This window comes from Strix aluco, chromosome 20, assembly GCF_031877795.1.
Source record: "Strix aluco isolate bStrAlu1 chromosome 20, bStrAlu1.hap1, whole genome shotgun sequence".
Lineage (NCBI taxonomy): Eukaryota > Metazoa > Chordata > Aves > Strigiformes > Strigidae > Strix > Strix aluco.
The window spans coordinates 3977891-3995854 of NC_133950.1; the positions used below are offsets into that span (position 1 = coordinate 3977891).

The 17964-nt window shown below is 62.5% G+C and overlaps 2 protein-coding genes across 2 annotated transcripts; one reads left to right on the top strand and one right to left on the bottom strand.

Annotated features, from left to right (window-relative positions):
* The first annotated feature begins 1573 nt into the window (after positions 1-1573).
* EDF1 (endothelial differentiation related factor 1) lies at positions 1574-5313 on the top strand. The gene is made up of 5 exons (XM_074846260.1): positions 1574-1838; positions 2014-2065; positions 3274-3434; positions 4060-4153; positions 4741-5313. The coding sequence occupies exons 1-5, from the start codon at positions 1761-1763 to the stop codon at positions 4800-4802; spliced, it is 447 nt and encodes a 148-aa protein (XP_074702361.1). The 5' UTR covers positions 1574-1760; the 3' UTR covers positions 4803-5313.
* A 1044-nt stretch (positions 5314-6357) lies between these two features.
* On the bottom strand, positions 6358-17462 carry MAMDC4 (MAM domain containing 4). The gene is made up of 29 exons (XM_074846113.1): positions 17388-17462; positions 16648-16761; positions 16203-16376; positions 15851-15976; positions 15421-15566; positions 15208-15292; positions 14866-14994; positions 14451-14597; positions 14181-14275; positions 13716-13874; positions 13016-13100; positions 12438-12587; positions 12178-12285; positions 11834-11965; positions 11417-11547; positions 11209-11314; positions 10817-10933; positions 10455-10589; positions 10210-10340; positions 9917-10133; positions 9428-9565; positions 9202-9323; positions 8994-9084; positions 8581-8727; positions 8145-8279; positions 7741-7868; positions 7527-7641; positions 7224-7399; positions 6358-6639 (listed from the first exon to the last, which is right to left on the bottom strand). Exons 1-29 carry the CDS (start codon positions 17425-17427, stop codon positions 6592-6594), a joined length of 3627 nt encoding a protein of 1208 aa, XP_074702214.1. The 5' UTR covers positions 17428-17462; the 3' UTR covers positions 6358-6591.
* Positions 17463-17964: the final 502 nt, after the last annotated feature.

Genomic DNA, 17964 nt, shown 5'->3' on the forward strand with positions numbered 1-17964 from the left:
GGCCAAGGCAAGTGATTCCAGGGGGTCCCGTGGGGGCCAGGGTGCTGGGGTGCATTCCCGTGCACGGGTCGGCACCAGGAACAGCACGACACACCCCCCGGGATGGGCAACACTGGGCGGCGGTGCTGGCACCACCCCACTCACCCTGCTGCAATGTTCCTTTTCCCGGCACAGCTGCACTTGTCTGGGAAAATGGGTATGAAAACGTCTACATTGCTAAAGTTCTTGGCCGGTTGATGTAATTCAGCAAAGGAAAAACCCCTTCTCAGTTTCCTGAACTAACTGTGACCCTGGCAGGGGTGCCGGGGACGGGACGTGCTGTTCCCAAAGAGGCAGGACACTGTCAGCCACGTCCTACCGGGAAGGCCAGCGCAGCCCTGGGAGCCCCGGGGCTGCTCGGAGCTGCTGCGGCGCCCTGGCACGGCCAGAGGAGCACGTCCTGCAGCACAGAGTAACGCTCATCATTAACGCTGCGCGTCCTCGTGCCACAGCTACTCTCTCCCAAACTTCCCGGGCAGCCGGCGCCTGGCGCGTTGTGGAGACAGAAGCCACGGACCCGCTGCCTCGAGGGAAACCCCTGTGCTCTCACGGCACCTGATTGCTGAGGATGCCCCGGTAGCCCCCACCTGGGAACTGCCCCCCCACTCCTGTCCTGCTGCCAGCAGCACCTACAGAAACACTGCCAAGGGTTTCTACCTCCCCCCTTCCGCACCCCTTGTTTCAGAAATGATGAGAGTGAGAGCTCTGGGTTTTCCTGCCTTTACTGCAGAACTTTTCGGTGATTCAGAGGCAGAGTGGAGGGATTTCACTGTTTCCCTGCAGAGGCAGAGCTCTCCTCTTACCCGCGGCCTTACGCAGGTTTCCTGCGAAACAGACACAAATTGGTGAATTTTCCTGCCAAGCTGTGACCACCACCGGAGCGGTCCCCGAGGGCCGGGGCTGGCCGGGGGGCGGCCCGAAGGGAAGCCCTGTCCCCAGGCACGGCACCGGGGCTCCTCCGGCGGCAGGAAGGACCTTCCCGAAAACACCCGCGTTACGCACACGCGGGGGGTGAAAATCCCCCCCCCCCGCGCTGAGACACGAGGCAGGCGGGAGGGCACCACGCCGCCCTCCCCCGCTGACTGCCGCCCGGGAGGGTGCTCAGCGCCCAGCCGCGGCCTCCCGGGGCCGCCCGGGAACGCTGCGGGGTCCGAGGCCGCGGGCAGGGCAGGGCCGGGCCAGGCCAGGCCGAGCCGAGCCGAGCCGAGCCGAGCCGAGCCGAGCCGGGCCGGACCGAGCGGAAGCCGCCCCTGTGGCCCTGCCCCCCCCCCAACCGCCGCCATGGCGCATGCGCGACTCGGCCCAGCCAGGAGCGGCTATTGGTCAGCGGTTCTGACAGCGCCGAGGGCTAAGCCAATCCCTTTCGGGCGCTGGGTTATAGGCAGCGACAGCAGCCTCTCAGAGTGCAAAGACGCGTACCCGCCCACCTCCATCCTTGTGTGTACATAGCCAATCGGATAGCGAGGAGGCTGATTGCTAGGTTTCTCTGCCTATTGCGAGCAGCTGCGTCCCGCCGGGATCGCTATTAGGGCGAAGGCCATTAAGGAGGCTGAGGTTCTGCCTACTGCCGTTGAGCCCCTCCCCGCTGCTGAGAGGCCGCCATTTCGTGAAGGGCGTGCTCACCGCCCTATCGTCTCCCGGGGGGCGGGCGCTGGGCTGCGCCCCCTGAGCGGCGGGCGCGGCTCTGGGCGGCGGCGGCGGGCGGGGTCGGTACCGGTGCCATGGCGGAGAGCGACTGGGACACGGTCACGGTGCTGCGCAAGAAGGGCCCCAGCGCGGCCCAGGCCAAGTCCAAGCAGGTCAGCGGGGGGCTCTCGACGGGGAGCGGCGGAGCGGTTGGGCCTGGCGCGGCCGAGGTCTCGGGCGAGCTCTGCGGCCGAAGGCCCGGGCGAACCTGCAGCCAGGGCCCGGCTGGTGCCGAGGGGGCGACTCCGAGTATCGGAGCGCTCACCTCGGTACCTTTACTCTCCCCAGGCGATTCTGGCGGCCCAGCGGCGCGGAGAGGACGTGGAGACCTCCAAGAAGTGTGGGTATCCCGCGGCCTGGCCCCCCGGGCAGGGGGGTGGGGAGGCCCGGGGAGCTCGGCCCCGGGGGCGCCGTTCCCCGGCAGCGGTGTGGTGCGTCCCCCCCGCCCCCCAACCCCGGCTCCAGCCCAGCCTGAGGTCTGGTCCCCCGGGCCCGCCCTCTCGGGTCGCTCCTGAAGGCGGTTACCTGGAAGAGGGGGGGTGCAGGAGGCAGCACTCCCTAGCGAAGCCAAAGGTTGCCCTGACTGGGGCCACGTAGAGAACTGCCAGACGCCCCAGGGAGGGTGCGCAGCTCCCTGGGGAAGTGGGGAGTGCTCCCCTGTAGCCCTCCCGAGTTTCAGGTTGCCCAGAGTTGGGCTCTGGCTAGTGTCTGCAAAGCTCTTGGAAGAGCTTTTACTATCACAAAACTTAAACTTTCAATTTTTGCAGCTTACTTCTGTCATTGCTAACAGATGGTTAAGGATCTCAATGACTGCTTATCTTCCTGTGGTGTTGTTGCTCTTTAAAAATCTCATGTTTCCTGCCTGATGTAAATTTTCAGGTTCTTTCACTATAGGGATGAGCTTACGATGGTTGGCAATAAATAAATAGATGAACCTTGAACGAGGTTTAGTCAGCTTTATCAAGAGACTGGATGTCAGAGGCTAATGTGAGAGAAAGGATTCAAACTATGACTTAAATACAGTAACTAAAATGAGACAAATAGCATGTTTTGAACCTCAAGCTTTCAGCAAAGCTAAGATCGTTAGAGTTTACTTATGAAAGGCATCAGAAAATTGATCAAAAGCCACCTGCTCATGCTGCCTTGTACTGAGCAAACATGGTTCAAGTTCAAATATTAACCTCTGCACACTGTAGCACAAACATGCATTTCTGGAGTGAAGTTTGAATATTAAATCCCCAAGCAATAGCAAGATCTTGCCTATCTGGAGTGAAGTTCAGATGTGAAGTAGAGAAAGGGGAGGGCTCTGCATGGCTGTGTTTGGACATCAGCATTAACAGGATTAAGATAACACGTTCTGTGACGGGCAGGATCTGGTTGAGATCAGTGCTGATGCTAGCATGTTGAAATCTTGAAAGCTCCTTGGGATCCTGGGCAGCTGAGTGCTTAGAAAAAGCACTTTGATACTTTTTGGCATAGCTCTGAGCCTTGTTTTGTTTGTCCTTGGTCTTTTTTTTTTTTTTTTTTTGTTCTTGCTTTGGATGATAGGGGCAGCAGGCCAGAACAAACAACACTTTATTACAAAGAACACAGCCAAGCTCGACCGAGAAACAGAGGAGCTGCACCATGACAGAGTTCCCCTGGAGGTGGGCAAAGTGATCCAGCAGGGCCGACAGAGCAAGGGCATGACGCAGAAGGACTTGGCCACAGTGAGTACGGCCTGGGGCCCTCTGGCCTCTGCTCCTACTCTTCTGAGGCAGGTTTAGGCACCTGAAGGTGAAGGTGAACGTTTTTCCTGTCCCCTCATGGGCAGCTGCAGTGGGATGGTATCGTGAGCAGGAAGTTTAGTGAATGCAACATCTCTGATATCTGATCTCCAGGCAACATTAGTTATCTAGGAAATGTCTTCGGGGTTTATCTGTGCAGCCCTTGAACACCTGCTTGGTGACTGAGCGTTGCTGTGGCTGTTGAGCAGGTAGGAGGCTTTTTGCCCCCCCCTCCCGCCATCAACTCGTCACCAGTGTGAGGTTTTTTTCTACCATCTGGGCCTGATGCAGCATTCAGAAGCTTGCTGCTGTCTTAAGGAGCAGCCATACCTGGTGTTACTGCTCCTCCTGGGAGGCTGAGGGAAGTAGAAGTCTGTCCAGGATGAGTGTCACCACTCAAATAGTGGAGGGAGGCAAGTGGTGGTGGAATAAGCCTGGAATTAGCACTTTGTCTTCTGATCCTGGCATAATTAGAGGCTGTTACTTATCTGTGTGAGTTCGGGGGGGGTTGGTGCTGAGTGCTTGCTGTGTATGGAGCCAGCGTTTGAGATGTATTCTCTCTTTTTAGAAAATCAATGAAAAACCACAAGTTATTGCTGACTATGAGTCAGGAAGAGCAATCCCCAATAACCAGGTTATGGGCAAGATCGAAAGAGCCATTGGTAAGTTAAGAAAGGAGACTTACAAAACAATGACGCTGTTTTCAGTGCCTAGGAAGGATGTTTTTGTTTAAGTTGGTTACATTTTTCCACATCAGGAACAGTTGCTGGCTGTAGGTTATTGTGGGTGTGGTGTCATTAAGCCATGTTCTGATAAAACTTGGATCTGCTAACTGAAAGCAGAACTCAAAGCTCTTGTTCTCCTTTGTTCTTCATGTGTGGGGCCATGCCCTGGGGACCACCCCTGTGTGCTGTCCCCCCACAATCGATGAGGTGCTGAGACCCATGAGGGCCTGATTACACTTGGGAAAGTATCTTGCAGCCACTAGTGTTGATGTTACTCTCCTAGGCCAGTTCAGATACCCCTTTCTGGGAAGGTGCTTGGTGCACAAGCAAGAGCTGGAGCTTTGTCTGAAACAAGTCTGGTGCTCCTAGAAACTAAAGTAGGATTCTCCCTAACTCTGGTTCACCTGTCCTCTTCTTTGGATGTTCTCTTCCTTATAGCAAAAATTTGAGGAAATGAAGTTACCAGGTGAATGACTGAGTGCTGATGGCAGCTGATGGTGGTTGTCTCCTTTGTCTAATTCCAGGCCTTAAACTGCGTGGGAAGGATATTGGAAAACCGCTGGAAACTGGCCCCAAAGGGAAATGACAACAAAGCCTCGAAATCAGTTTGTTCAGACTGATCTCGCCTGGCTGGTTCTCCTTAACCACCAGAATCTCTCTTCGTATTGCCAAGCTGAACAAGAGGGTTTCAGACTTGCTTTGGGGGGGAAATCTGCCGAATCTGTACCTGCTGTAAAAAGGCAACCTTAAAGAAGCGATTTTCCTGATTTTGTTTTTCCTTCCTCCTTTCCAGAGATTGAGGAACTAAACCCAAAAAAAATACCGCATCTGATTTGCCAGAAAACATGTGCGTCTTGGTGTTTAGAAGCAGCTAATGTTGAGACACTTGGGGTGATCTGAAATGTGATCATTTAATTGGAACAATTTGGGGGATGGGTGGGATATATTATATATAAATAATTTGGGAGAGTTGGGGCTTGATCAGTGTCTGCATTGGAAATGATGACTCAGTCACTGCATCGCAATGACATTTTTGTTTGTTCCTTCCAGCCTGTTTTGAAGAGATCTATAATAAAGTTTGATACCCTTCAGTTGCACAGGGTAGTTGCTGCATGTTTACCAGCTGGTAGTAAATGTTGTGGTTGGGCGTGGCTGGAGCTGCAGCACCCTCTTCCTTCTGGAAGCGTAATTAATGGGACTCCCTGGAGTGTCTGGGGTAAGGACCGGAGCCCTGACAGCCCTCCTGGCTGCTCTGCTCCCTTCCCTGTCGGTGCGGACTGCAGCTTTGGCTTGCAGCCCAGAGATGAAATCAATACTGTGCTTTTATCTTGTGAGAGGAGTCTCTGGGGAGTTCGACAGAACAAGGCAGATACGGAGACACTCAGTCGGGTGTTTGTGTGAAGCCTGAGCCATCCTTATCTCTGCCTTCTGCCCTCACCCAGCTCCCCAAGCCCGGTTTTGCTGGGGTCTCATTCCACAGCGCTGTGGTGCAGCTGTAGGGATGGTGCTTGAGGAGGCTGTGACACAGCCTAAGTGGGACAGAGCTGAAGGGGGGCTGCCTGCAGCTGGGCGAGAGGAGAGGCAGGCTTTGGTCACAGACTGGGGACGCAGGATGCCCCGATTCCCCCTGGAGCTGCTCGGGGTTGGGGAGAGCAGGATCACGAGGGGTCCATCTGCTGCTGTACCTGGGCTGCACAGCCTTAAGTTTTGAAAGCTGGAGTGGAAGAGAGGGGTCCTGGGCTTAGGGTGGCCTGGGTGCAGCTGTGGGTACCTGAAGAGCAGGAACGTTTCTCTCTTTCCCAATGACATTTACATGCAAATTATCAAAAGCCCTTGAAAGGCGCGTGGGCAGCCAGCAGGGTCAGGGCTGCTCTCTGCCCTCCCCAAACCCCAGCTGCAAAACCGGCAGAAGCACTGGGATCCCTCCCCGGGGTGGCTCTGTGCCCTGGGAGCTCTTGTGCTTAATCCTGGGTGTGGGAAGGGTCTCGTGCCCCGTGCAGCACCTGCTGGCCTGCCCAGCCCTGAGGGGGCCAGGACCCGGCGCTTCGCCCCTTCCACAGCCACCCCCTGCTCAGGTGAGGGTGGTCGCTGCAAGAAACTCCTGCTGACGGCGCCTGTCAAAGCACGGGCACGGCACTAAATCTTGGTGCAGAAAGTTGATGTTACAAAAGCCGAAAATGCTTTTCCCGAGCGCATGGAGGTAGTGGAGGCAGTGGCAGGTCCCTCTGCGGGGCTGGCAGCCCGGGACGAGCGCCCGCGGCAGCTCCCTGGGGTCTGAGAGCCGGAGGTGGCTGCTGGAGTGTCAGGTCTGGCTGCAGGGATGCTCTGCCCTGCGTACGCCTCGCAGGCCTGAGTAGGCAATTACGCTCGTTATTTCAATCCTCATCCCCCTCTTTTGGCACTGGAGATATAATGACCTTGTCCTGTAAAGAAAGGGGAACAGGAATTGGTTACAAAGAAGCGAAGGCTGTGTCTTAATTTGAAATACAGGGGCTTCTTCCAGGCTGCAGAGGGGAGAACCTGTGTGCTGGCCCATCGTGACCCCAGCAGTGGGACCAAACCCCACAGCACAGCTGGGGGCTCCACGTCCTCTTTTGGGGTCACTCCTGGGGCCGGTGGCTCTGCTGGGGACTACGTGGCACCAAAGCTGTTGAAGGAAATTGTAGCTTAAGCTGCTTCTCACGGTTTTGAGTCGCTGGCCTGAAGAGGATGAGCAATGTTTGCATGACCCACTCCCTGCAGGGCTCTGGGGAGGAGGATCGCAGCCTCAGCTCTTTCTGGAGCAGCTGCCTGATGGCAGCAGCAGCAGCGTTTCTAGGTCAGTCCTACAGCTCAGGGTCACTTGTTTGCCGGCAACCAGATAAGAGGCAGAGCCCTTTGCACCTCCCTGATGTGTTGGCAGAGTGCAGGCTCAGGGGGAGCCTGCTGGGATTTGCTGAGCTTTTAGGAAAATGCTGTTTTGGCGCAGTTGGGGGCCAGTGGGAAAGCCCTTCACCCCTGCCCTTACATCTCGAAAAGTGATGTTGTCAAAGCCCTGGGGCGTGTTGCTCTCCGCTGATGTCCTGCTTGCCAGCCCTTGCCGCTTCAGCCAGTACCGGCCTCCAGCAGCCACCAGCACCAGGATGATGATGGCCAGGAGAAGACTGAGCACCACCTCTGCCACAAAGCTGCTGGAGGATTTCTCTGCAGGGAGAGGAGATGCTGCCAGGCTCGACCCACTGCCCAGGCAAGATGGCTCCAGCCCCAGCCTTGGCACCGGCACCCCAAGTGGCGCCAGGTTGGCCTTTCCCAGCCAGAATTGGCCCCGCACCTTCCACTGGCACCTCCAGACTGGAATGGCAGCCCCCCCCAGCGCTGTACACGATGTCATCCAGTGCCACCGTCCCCTCCATTGGCCACCTTCGCGTGGTGATCTCAAAGATGATCTGCAGGGGAAGATGGGAGCTGGGGGAGTGAAACCTGGGGAGGGCACCCTGCACCCCCCAGAAGGGCACCCACCCTGCACCCAGGGCAGCCCCACTCACCTGGAACTCGCTGGGGTTCCTCACAGGCACCACTCCGCCCCGCCAGCCCCGGCTCCGGTGCCCCGCCACGCTCCACAGCATGCGCTGCCCCGCCGCGCCGTGCAGCATCACCCGAAGCTCCCCGCAGGCTGCGACGCGGAGGAGGGGACAGACACCCTGGCATCAGGGGCTGCCTGGAGCCCCCTGAGAGCCACTGGGCCCTCCCGGCCTTTCCATCCTCTCCTGAGATGGCAGGACCCAGCGGGAATGGACCATCCCCACCGCCCGGCCAGAGCTGAGCCAGTGTCCATGGTCCCACGGGCGGGGAGGGAGTTTGCAGCCCCTGACCGAGACCCCGCTCCCATCATGGGCTCGTGGCCCCCTTCCCAGGGACCGCACCTCCTCCCCACCCCTGCAGTGCTTACAGAGGTGCTCCGGGATGTCCATGTGATACCAGAACTGCAGGCAGGAGTCGGCAGCAGCAGGCAGGTGCTGGCTCTCCAGCCGGGCAGTGGTGCCCCCCGGGCCCAGCACGCTGGTGTCGAAGTGCACGTAGCGACCTGGACAGGCAGGGACAGAGTGCAGGGTGTCCCCCAGTTCTGCAGCCCACCCCACGCATCCTGTTCCCCCCAAAATGCCCAGCACGATGCCTGGAGGATTGCACCCCACCCCAGCCCCGCTCCTCACTGCCTTTGGGACTGAGCTGTCCCTCTCAGGCGAGCAGGGGACAGGGACGCTGTGGAGCCAGGCTCCCCCAGGACATACTGGGGAAGACATTCATGGGTGACCCCATCCATCCCCAGCTCCTCTTCCTCATTCCAGTCATGCCAGGGTGCCCTGGGAGGGATGGGTGTCTCCTACCATTCTTTGTGCCCAGGGTGTGATCCTGCTCGGGGCCGGGGTACTTGGCAAGGGGGACCCCGCTCTTCCAGCCCCAGGCGAAGCTGTGCAGGTGGGGGTCTGAGGGGCTGCTCCAGCCGCACATGTCCTGCTCGAAGTCACAGGATGCTGGGAGGAAAGGGGTGGCTGTGATGCACCCAGTGCTGCAGGCACCCACTGCCCTGCTCTGCCTGGTGGGAGATCTGGGTGGGGGTCAGCCCCCAGCACTCTCCCCACTGCCCCCAGCTTTGGGCCAGGCCAAGCTCAGGGCAGGAGCACGGTGCCCAGTGGCCACAGCTGAGCCGTGATGGCTGGGACAGGCTGTGCCCATCCCCATGGCCACATGGGGTGCCCTGTCCAGCCCATGGTGCCCCCCCCGCAGTGTGGGCTCTCACCTGGCTCAGGGCAGGCTCCGTCCGACACGTGCAGGTCATCCAGCGCGATGTACCCGTGGTTGCCCCCAGCCCCCACCGCCTCGAATATCGCCTGACAGAGGGGTGGGCAGGGCGGCACGCTGAGACTGGCAGCTGCCATGCACCCCTAGTCACCCCCAGCCTGTCCCCCTCCCAGCCACAAGGTCCCCAGCACCCTGCCCCGTCTCACCTGCCAGTCCCCATCGGGCCGGACAGTGACGTGGCCACGGTGCCACATGTCCCCTTCCCTGGCGCTCACGCCCATCACCTTCCTCCGCACCCCGCTCTGCTCCACGAAGACCCCAAGAGAGCCTGTCCAGGGCACCCACCATGGAGGGAGGGTCCAGTGCCATGCTGTGCAGGAACCCCACCCAATGGAGGTGCCCTCAGGGGCCATGGAGGGTCATGGTGCTCACCTGGGGTCCCGGCACTCAGCTGGTACCAGAAGGCCAGGCACTGGGTGGGTGCAGAGGGCTGGTAGGGCTGGGAGGTGAGGGCAGCCACGTGCCCTGCAGGCAGGGAGCCCCTGCCTGTGCTCACCACCATGTAATGGCCTGGGGGAGAGAAGCCCCCACCCTGTGACCCCCTACCCAGACCTGCTGGGGGTGCACCAGGGAACCGCTGGGGTTGGGGAGCCACCCCCCAGGTCAGGGAGCCCTGGGGCTGGGCAACTGCATTCAGGGAGCCCCAGGGTTGGAGAGTCCCATAGAGTAGTGCCTTCTGCACATCCTGGGCAGGGCAGGTAGGGAGGGCGGGCAGGGCACTGAGTGCAGGTAGGGCAGGCAGGACACAAGGCAGATGATAGGCAGGGCAGGGAAGGCAGGCAGGACACAGGGCAGGCAGGCAGGGCAGGAGGGCAGGCAGCAGGGCTCCCGCAGAGCCCCAACAAGCTGTGGCCACGGTACCTGCCGCGGTGCCCACGGTGTGGTCAGCCGCAGGGCCGGCAGCGGTGCCCGTGCCATTGCTCTGCCGCAGCCAGCTGTGCTGCCTGCTGGCTGCCAGCCCGCAGTCACCCGCCTCAAAGGAGCAGGAGAGCTCAGCCCCGCAGGGCCCCGCCGTCAGCGCCAGGTCATCCAGTGCCACGTCCCCCAGGAACCCGTCCCGCAGGGCCTCGAAGGCCACCTGCCACCGAGACAGCGGCGTCAGACAGCCCAGCACCCCGCCAGCGCCTGGTGGCACAGGGGGACCTGGGCCTCACCCGGTATCGCTGCTGGCCCGTGTCAGGCAGTGTCGCCCATCCCCGGTGCCAGACACTGCCCTGGGTCCCCCGGCGGGTCCAGAGCACTGTCTCTTCCACTCCCTCCAGCTGCATCTTGAGGTTCAGGGTGCCTGGGCAGAGAGGAGCATCAGGCAGCTGTCCTGCACCCCGCGGGGACCCCGCGGTCCCCAGGGGAGGGGAGCCCAGCTGGGGCACCCCTGGGAAGATGCCACAGGGCTGCGCACCGATCCGTGGGCCAGCCAGGCGGTACCAGAAGGAGAGGCAGCGCGGGGTGGTGGTGGGCTCTTGGCTGTAGGTGATGAGCTGTGCCCGCTGCCCGCGGCTCCACGGTGCAGAGGGGTCCGCAGCCAAGAAGTAGCCTAAGTGTCAGGGACAGCCAGGGTGGATGGGACACGGACATGGGTGCTGCAAGCTGTGCCCGCAGCACCCACACCAGATCCGGGTGCCCCTGGGCTGCCCTGGCCAAGCTCACCCTGCGGGCATGGGGCTGCTTGGAGAGCACAGGGCACGTCTGAGCCCTGGGGAGAGGAGGCTGCGGGGTGCCCTGGGCTGCCCGGGGTCCCCGGGAGAGGAGTCAGTCCCTTACCCGAGCCAGTGGTGTGGTCGGAGCCCTCCCCCTGCCCCATGCCACGGACCCATTTGAAGTCACTGGACTGATCCTGGTACCAGCCGCACATGCCCCTCTCGAAGTTGCAGGACAGCTCTGACCAGAGAGAGGTGATGGTGGTGAGGGAGTGGGATAAGGCAGCCCAAAAGAAAATGGGTCCCCCAAATGTCTCTTTCCCTCTGCTCCCCCACCCCACACAGGCTCAACCCTGGTCCCAGGGCTTCTGCACCGTGGTCCTGTCCCTGGGCTGGGGACAGGGTGACAGTCCCCAAGCAGCCCCCATGGGAGCGTCATCCATCCCCCCATGGGCAGGGGGCCAGCGTCCCCTCCTGCCCGCAGCCGCCCTCCCTGCCCATGTGCCCCGGCTGTACCTGTGGCCCCCGGCGGCACCATGTTGAGGTGGCACTGCACGAATGTCACGTTGTCAATGGCGGCACTCGCCGAGTCCTGCAGATCCACCAGCCCCAGCAGCTCGACCTGAGGGAGGCGCGGTGGCTGCGGTGAGCCCAGGGTGCCTGGCAGCACTGGCACTACCCTGCTGACAGCCCACCAGGCTGGTCCCTGTGTCCCCAGGCGCACCTGGAAGGCTCGGGTCCTCTCTCCCAGCGGGACGTGGACGTGTCCCCGGGCAGTGCCGCCGGGTCCCTGCATGTGCCAGGCCAGGTGGGTGGTGCCAGTGCTGTGATCTGCGATGCTGACGGCAAGGAAGCCTGGCACGAGAGGCGGTGCAGAGCCTGCAGGCACTGGCAGCCCCCAGCCACCCCCTGGGAGCCCCCCGTGGCCCCAGCACCCACCCAGCCCATGGTCACAGGGAACCCAGGGACACCCCAGCTCCAGGATGGTGTGATGGGGCAAAGCAGTGCTGGGAGAGGCAGCAAAGGCAGGCATGGGGGACCCCTGTGCCAGGGTGGAGCAGGGAGTGGGCAGGGCACCCCGGGGTGAGCTGGGTTGGGCAGGGAGCAGGCAGGGCACCCTGGGACTGGGCAGAGGCGTTACCTTGGGGGCTGCTGTGGATGTGGTAGCTCATCTCCATGGCACAGGCGGGTCCGGAGGGGCCCAGCAGAGGCGTGCGTGCCTTCGCAGCAGCCACCATCTGTCCTTCTCCTGCCTGGAGGGCCAGGAAAGCCCCTGGGCACAAAACACCCTGAGAGGTCGGAGCAGTGGCCCCGCATCCCTGTCAGCACCCCCAGCCCAGCACCCTGCCCGGGTATCACTCCCACCAGTCCTGTGGTGGCACCCAGGCACCCCAGCCAGGCAGGAGCAGGGAGTCCCTGCACCCTGGGAGCTCCTGCAGTGCTGGGGTCCAAAGAGCATCGTCTCGGCGGTGGGAACAGCCTCACCTGTGAGGACGGTGTCAGCGAGCTCGGTGCCCCTCTGCACGCCCCAGCGCAGCCGCCCCACGCTGACGTCACGCCAGCCCCCGTCCCCCTCCTCGAAGGTGGTTGCTCCTGCGAAAGCCCAGGCTCAGCCCCATCGGGCCACCACGCTTCCTGGGGGCTGCACGGGCACTCACGTGTCCCGGCCGTGCCAGGCAAGGGGTGCCTGGGTCCCCCCCACCGCCTGGCCACTGGGCTGTCTGGAGCCCGCCTGTGGCTCTCACCGCAGCGCTTCTCATCGGAGCCATCGGCACATGTCTCGGCGAAGTCACAGGCCAGCTCCGCGCCAATGCAGTCCCCGCTGTCACAAGCCACCTCCTCAGCCGTGCAGGGGCTGGTGCCCGCCCGGCTTGGCAGCGTGGTCAAAGGCTTCTCTGATGGTGAAACAACGCGGGATGGAGAGTGGTGGCTCTGAGAGGGCCTGGCAGCTCCCCCAGCGTCACCTCTTCGAGCTGCGGTCCCCTGTCCCTGAGCTCTCCATTCCCCCAGCCCCATCCCTGTCCTGCCCGGGCAGCTGCCACCAGATGACGGGGACCAAGGGGGTCGGTGAGAGCTGCCTGTGTGACATGGCTCTGGCAGGAGGTTTCGACACAGGGGATCAAGCTGTGGGAGGAGGACACCAGGGGCTGCGGGCCCCAAGGCAAGTGCTTGCCATGCTGCACTCAGGATGGTCACTGTGATGAGCAGAGGGATGGTCAGACCCTGAGGTGGGTCCTTTAGGGATGGTGCCATGGGCACAGGACACCTGGGGACCACTGGTCCTGCCGGAGCAGGAGTGGGGGATGGCTGCCCTCCAGCTCACCCTGCTCCTGCTTGCAGCCCGGAGACAGGATCAGGTCATCGATGGCCACGGTCCCTGCGCTGCCAGCCACCCCCTCGATCAGCACCTGCAGGGATGTCAACATGGGCTCTGGCACAATATGGTGGAGCCGGGCAACGGCGCTGGGCACGGGGGGACACCGGGGAGCCACGGGACAGACGGAACTCAGCTCCTGTGATCTTCCCCTGGGAAGGGGCTCAGGGGGAGCAGGGTGATGCTGCAGCTGGGAGGGGTGTGTGGGGTGGGCTAGCAGGGCCACAGTGGGCTTGGGGTAGTGGTGCTGCCCCTGCACACAGCCATGGCCCGTGGCTGCGCAGGGGTGCTGTTGAGGTGCCATCAGAGTGCCCTCAGGGTGCCATCGGGGTGCTCTCCAGGGCCAGCTGGGAGGGGTTGGGTTGTGTGGGTGGCCGTGGGGGACAGACAGGACAGTGGGAAGGCATGGGGTGACATTGGATGGATAAAGACAGCCCCCCCATCCCCTTCCAGTGGGGTGGTCCCTGGGCTGAGGGGGCTGGTAGGGGGATTCGGAGGTGTGGGCACAGGGCCACGAGGGTGGCACATGCCAGCACCAGAGGCCCAGCTCTGGTGTCCGGTTCCCAGTTGAACCCGGTCCCATGGGTGCATACTGGGGGTGGCCCTGTGCCCACCGCCCCACAGGCAGCCCAGCACGGTGCCAGCCCACCTTGAAGCTCTCTGTCACATTGAAGTCCACTCTCTCCCGGACCCAGAAGCTGCCCAGGTCCCCCGTCCTCTCCCTCATCAGCTGCTTGGTGGATTTGGTCGCATAGGAGATGCTGAGGCTGCTGGTGGCCGAGCCATGGAGGTGGCAGTACAGCATGAGCTGGGGAGGCGGGGGGGAGGGACAACTGAGCCCTGAAGCCCCAGCACAGGGGCACGCAGGCCCCCACACCCCATGGCATGGCTGCTGCCCCACAGGATGATCACAGAAGTGGGGCTGGAGGAGATCAGAGCTCCCAATGGGCACCAGAGACGTCACCAAAGCACCCCCAAAAATCTGCTGCCTATCCCCAGCAAAGGGCCACCTGCAGCCCCAGCCCCATGTGGGGGTCCCCACAGCTGGGTACCCTGTCCCCCACCACCGCCGTGCCCACACAGGCTGTGATGCAGGGTCCCGGCCATGACTCACAGAGCAAGAGTTGGTGGCCTGGAAAGTGGGACTGCTGAGCTGTGCCGTGCTGCTGGCACCCGTGGCTGAGGAACTGCCTACGTGGAGGAAAAAACCTGCAGAAGACACCAGAAAGGGAATGAGTGGTGCCAGGCCGGGTGTGCGGGTGCAAGATGGTGTTTTCCTGGCACAACCTTAAGCCAAGCCCAGGTGTGTGTTAGCGCAGGGGCCGGAGGGCACGTCTGCCCCAGGGCCAGTGATGACCTGGGGTGGTGCTTCCCGGCCACGCACCTGCCCTGCTGTTATTGCTGTGGTCCCGCGTGGGGATGCCGTAGCCAGTCCCCAGGTTCAGGCTTGTGTTCCTCTCCCACGCCGGCTGCCCGACCTCTGCCACCCAGCTGCAGAGATCTTGCTCAAAGGAGCAGAGGGTGAAGGACTCTGCGGGGAGAGAGGGAGAGCAGAGTGACCCAGGGACAGCAGGTCCCAGCCCTGCCCCCGACAAGGAGGTCCCTGCAATGGGCTGGGCTGATGCCACCCCCCTCCAAAATCCTTGGGATGGTTTTGCCCCTCTGGCTGCACAGCTGTGGGGCAGAGCCGGGGTGACCCCTCTCAGCCCCACGGCCTGACTTTGGGTAGACCCTCAGCCCATCCATATGTTTGGGGGGCTGGTGGGCAGGACCCCCTCCCCAGGGCCAGGGATGCTCACTGCACGACGTTGGATCCTCATCCGAGCCGTCCCCGCAGTCGTCGGTGCCGTCGCAGAAGCGGCGCTGTGCCAGGCAGGAGCCCCGTCCGCAGCGGCTCTCCTCCGCCCCGCAGAGCTGCTGCCCGGGCTCTGGGGCCGTGTCACACGTCATCAGCAAATGGCTGGTCCCACAGGGGGTCCCTCATATCCCTCCCTGGGGTCACTCGAGGGATAAGCTATTGCTCCCCGCCCCATGTCCTGACCAGGGCAAGGTGCCCCCGAGACCCAGCGAGCAGCAGGAGAGCTCCCCCGGGGGCAAAGCCCAAACCAAACCAGTCTCATCCCAGCGGATGCGGGACTCACCCTGCAAGCCGCAGTTCCTGAAGATGATGTCGTCAAGCACCAGCTCTGCCTCGCATGTGGGCAGTTGTGTCAGGGAGAAGATGAGCTGCCAAGGAGAGGAGGGGGATGGCGTGAGCTGAGCATCCAGGCAGCCCCGGCTCCTGGGGCACCACCCGGCCGCTCTGGCGCCAGCTCGCGGGGATGGTGCCAGGTGCCAGCGCTGCCCTGTCTCACCTGGAACTGCTCCGCGATGCGGCCCAGGTAGGCAACCAGCTGGTGCCAGCCCTCGCCTCCACGCTTGGGGCTCTGCCACAGCCCCACCACCTCGTCCCTGTATGCCATGGCCAGCTGCAGCACTGGCCACTCTGTCTGGTTGAGCCCTGTGGGGAGCCCCAAAACACGGTCCTTGGCATCCCGGGGGTACTGCGGGGACGAACCGAGCCCCGCCAGCTCTGGGGACTGGAGCCAGGGCCCTTGGGTCCCGCCAGCTCTGCTTGCTGAGCATGAAAGAGGTGAGTGGGATGGCAAAGACCCATCTTGAGGTGCCGGTGGCTCTATCCCTGCCATGGGGCAGATGGGCCTGTCCCTCCCCACTGCCCCCCACCGTCATTTCTCTGCACCTGGTACCCCGAGGCCCATCCATGCCCACCACGGGCGCCCTCACCGCTTCCCGAGAGGTGGTACCACGCCCTGATCTCACACGTGGCAGCTGCTTCCCGCATCACCGGTGACCGGAGCCAGGCCGTGGCTGTGGTCTTTGTCGGGGGGGACACAGTCGCCATGAACCACCCTGGGGAGGGCAGAGGCAGAGCAGGGGCTGCAGCCCCATGGGATGGCACTGGAGCTGTGCCTGGCACCGCTCCTGCCCCACCATGGGTCTGTTCTGTCCCCTCTGCCCTACAGGGATGGGTGCGGGCATCCATCCCCTCCACCCTGGCTTCAGGGCACCCATGGCCCAGAGGTGCGGTGCTGTGGGCATCCGGAGCCCACTCACCAGCTGAGCATCTCCTGCTTACCCAGGTCGGTGCCCACGGTGTGGTCTGAGTGGGGGCCCGTGCCCCACGTGGCCAGGCTGGCCCGGCCCCGCACCCATCTGTAAGCTGAGGTGCTCCCGTCCTGCCAGCCACAGTCGCCTTCCTCAAAATCACAGGTGAAGGGGGTGCCCAGCACTGCCGAGCCCCGCAGGTACCCTGAGGGCATGTAGATGGGGTATCAGGGCAGGGCTGCACCCACCCTGGGCTGCACCCACCCCAAGGGACCCGAGTCCAGCCCAAGGACATATGCCCACCCCGAGGACCTGCATCCACCCTGGGGTCCTGCATCTACCTCAGTGACCCACACCCACCCTGGGCACCTGCACCCACCCTGGGACCTGCACCCACAATGCCCCCAGCTTCATCGCCTGCTCTCAGCCAGGAGTGGGGCCAGGGGAGGAGGGGGCTGGGGGGGGCTGGCACCCACCACACTGGTTCTCGTCGGAGCAGTCGCTGCAGTCACAGACGAAGTTGCAGAGCTGCTCGGCTGCGCTGCTGCAGCTGTTGACGACCACGGACCCGCTGGGGAGGACAGTCCTGGCTACGGAAGTGACAATGGGGCTGAAAACCCCATGAGGATCTGGGCGCGGTGCCCATGGCGGGTGACAGAGGGCACACGTGGCCTGCAGGTGACATTTGTCTGGGCTTCCCGGTGTGGGACCTTGCTGGGGGGAGCGCTGACCTCCCAGCAGCATTGTCCCTTCGACAGGACCCCTTGCTGCTGCCGCCCACCTCCCACATCTCCCGCTTTGCCATCTCCCACCACCAATCCCACTCCCACGTGCCCTCGGGGTGCCAGAGCCCACCAGGGCTGGGGCACTGACCCTCCGGACTGGTATATAACACCCCTGCTCCCAGTCTCAGCCCCTGGTTTGGGGGAAACAGGAAAATTTGGGCGTTTTCCTGCCCACACTGAGCAAAGCCACTGGCAATACCCAGCCTGGCTCTAGTGCTTGGCCTGGGAACCCCAGGCTGACCTTCACCAGCAGAGTCCAGGGGATGGTTTTACTGGGCTGTATCTGCCCCGACCCCCCAGAGCGCAGCCCCCCGGGCTGGGGGAAGCAGAAATCCCCAGGGGAGCCCACGCTGGGGAGGGACAGAGCGGAGCAGCCAGCACTGCAGCCCCTTCCCTCCCCACAGCACGACCCCCACGTCAGCAGAGCTCACCCAGCAGCAGCAGGAGGGCGAGCGCTGCCTGTCCGGACATCTCGGCCTCTGGGTAAAACAGAGCCAGGAGAGGCACGGGCTGGTGGGGGAAGCCACGCCGTGAGCCCAGAGCTGGAATCTGCTCCCCAGGACCTGCCCCGCGTTGGACTTCAGCCCCACCGTTATCAGCTTCCCAGCGGGGTTTATGGCGCGGCGGTTCGCCCGGCTGGGACAGGTCACCCGTGGTCCTGCTGCCCGGCACCGCCACTGGCATCACCGGCAGCAAGCTGGCAGCTCTGCATCCCCAGGAGACCTTCAGATGCTTCTCCCCACCAAACCCCTCCTCTTTAGCCCTCCTTTTCCAACTGGGACAAGATGCTGGGTGCCACTCTGACTGGGACAGGGTCACGTAGCACAGTCCAGTGACACACACACTGGCTTGGTGAGGGAAAAGGCCACTTCTTCCTCCTGAGCTGGTGATGCTGCCAGCCCTGGGGGAGAAGCTGGCACCTCTGCCAGGGGCGTGGGTGCCGTGCCAGCTGCCTGGGCTGTATCGTGTCTAACCACAGGAACAAACAGTCCCTGAGCATAAGGAGCA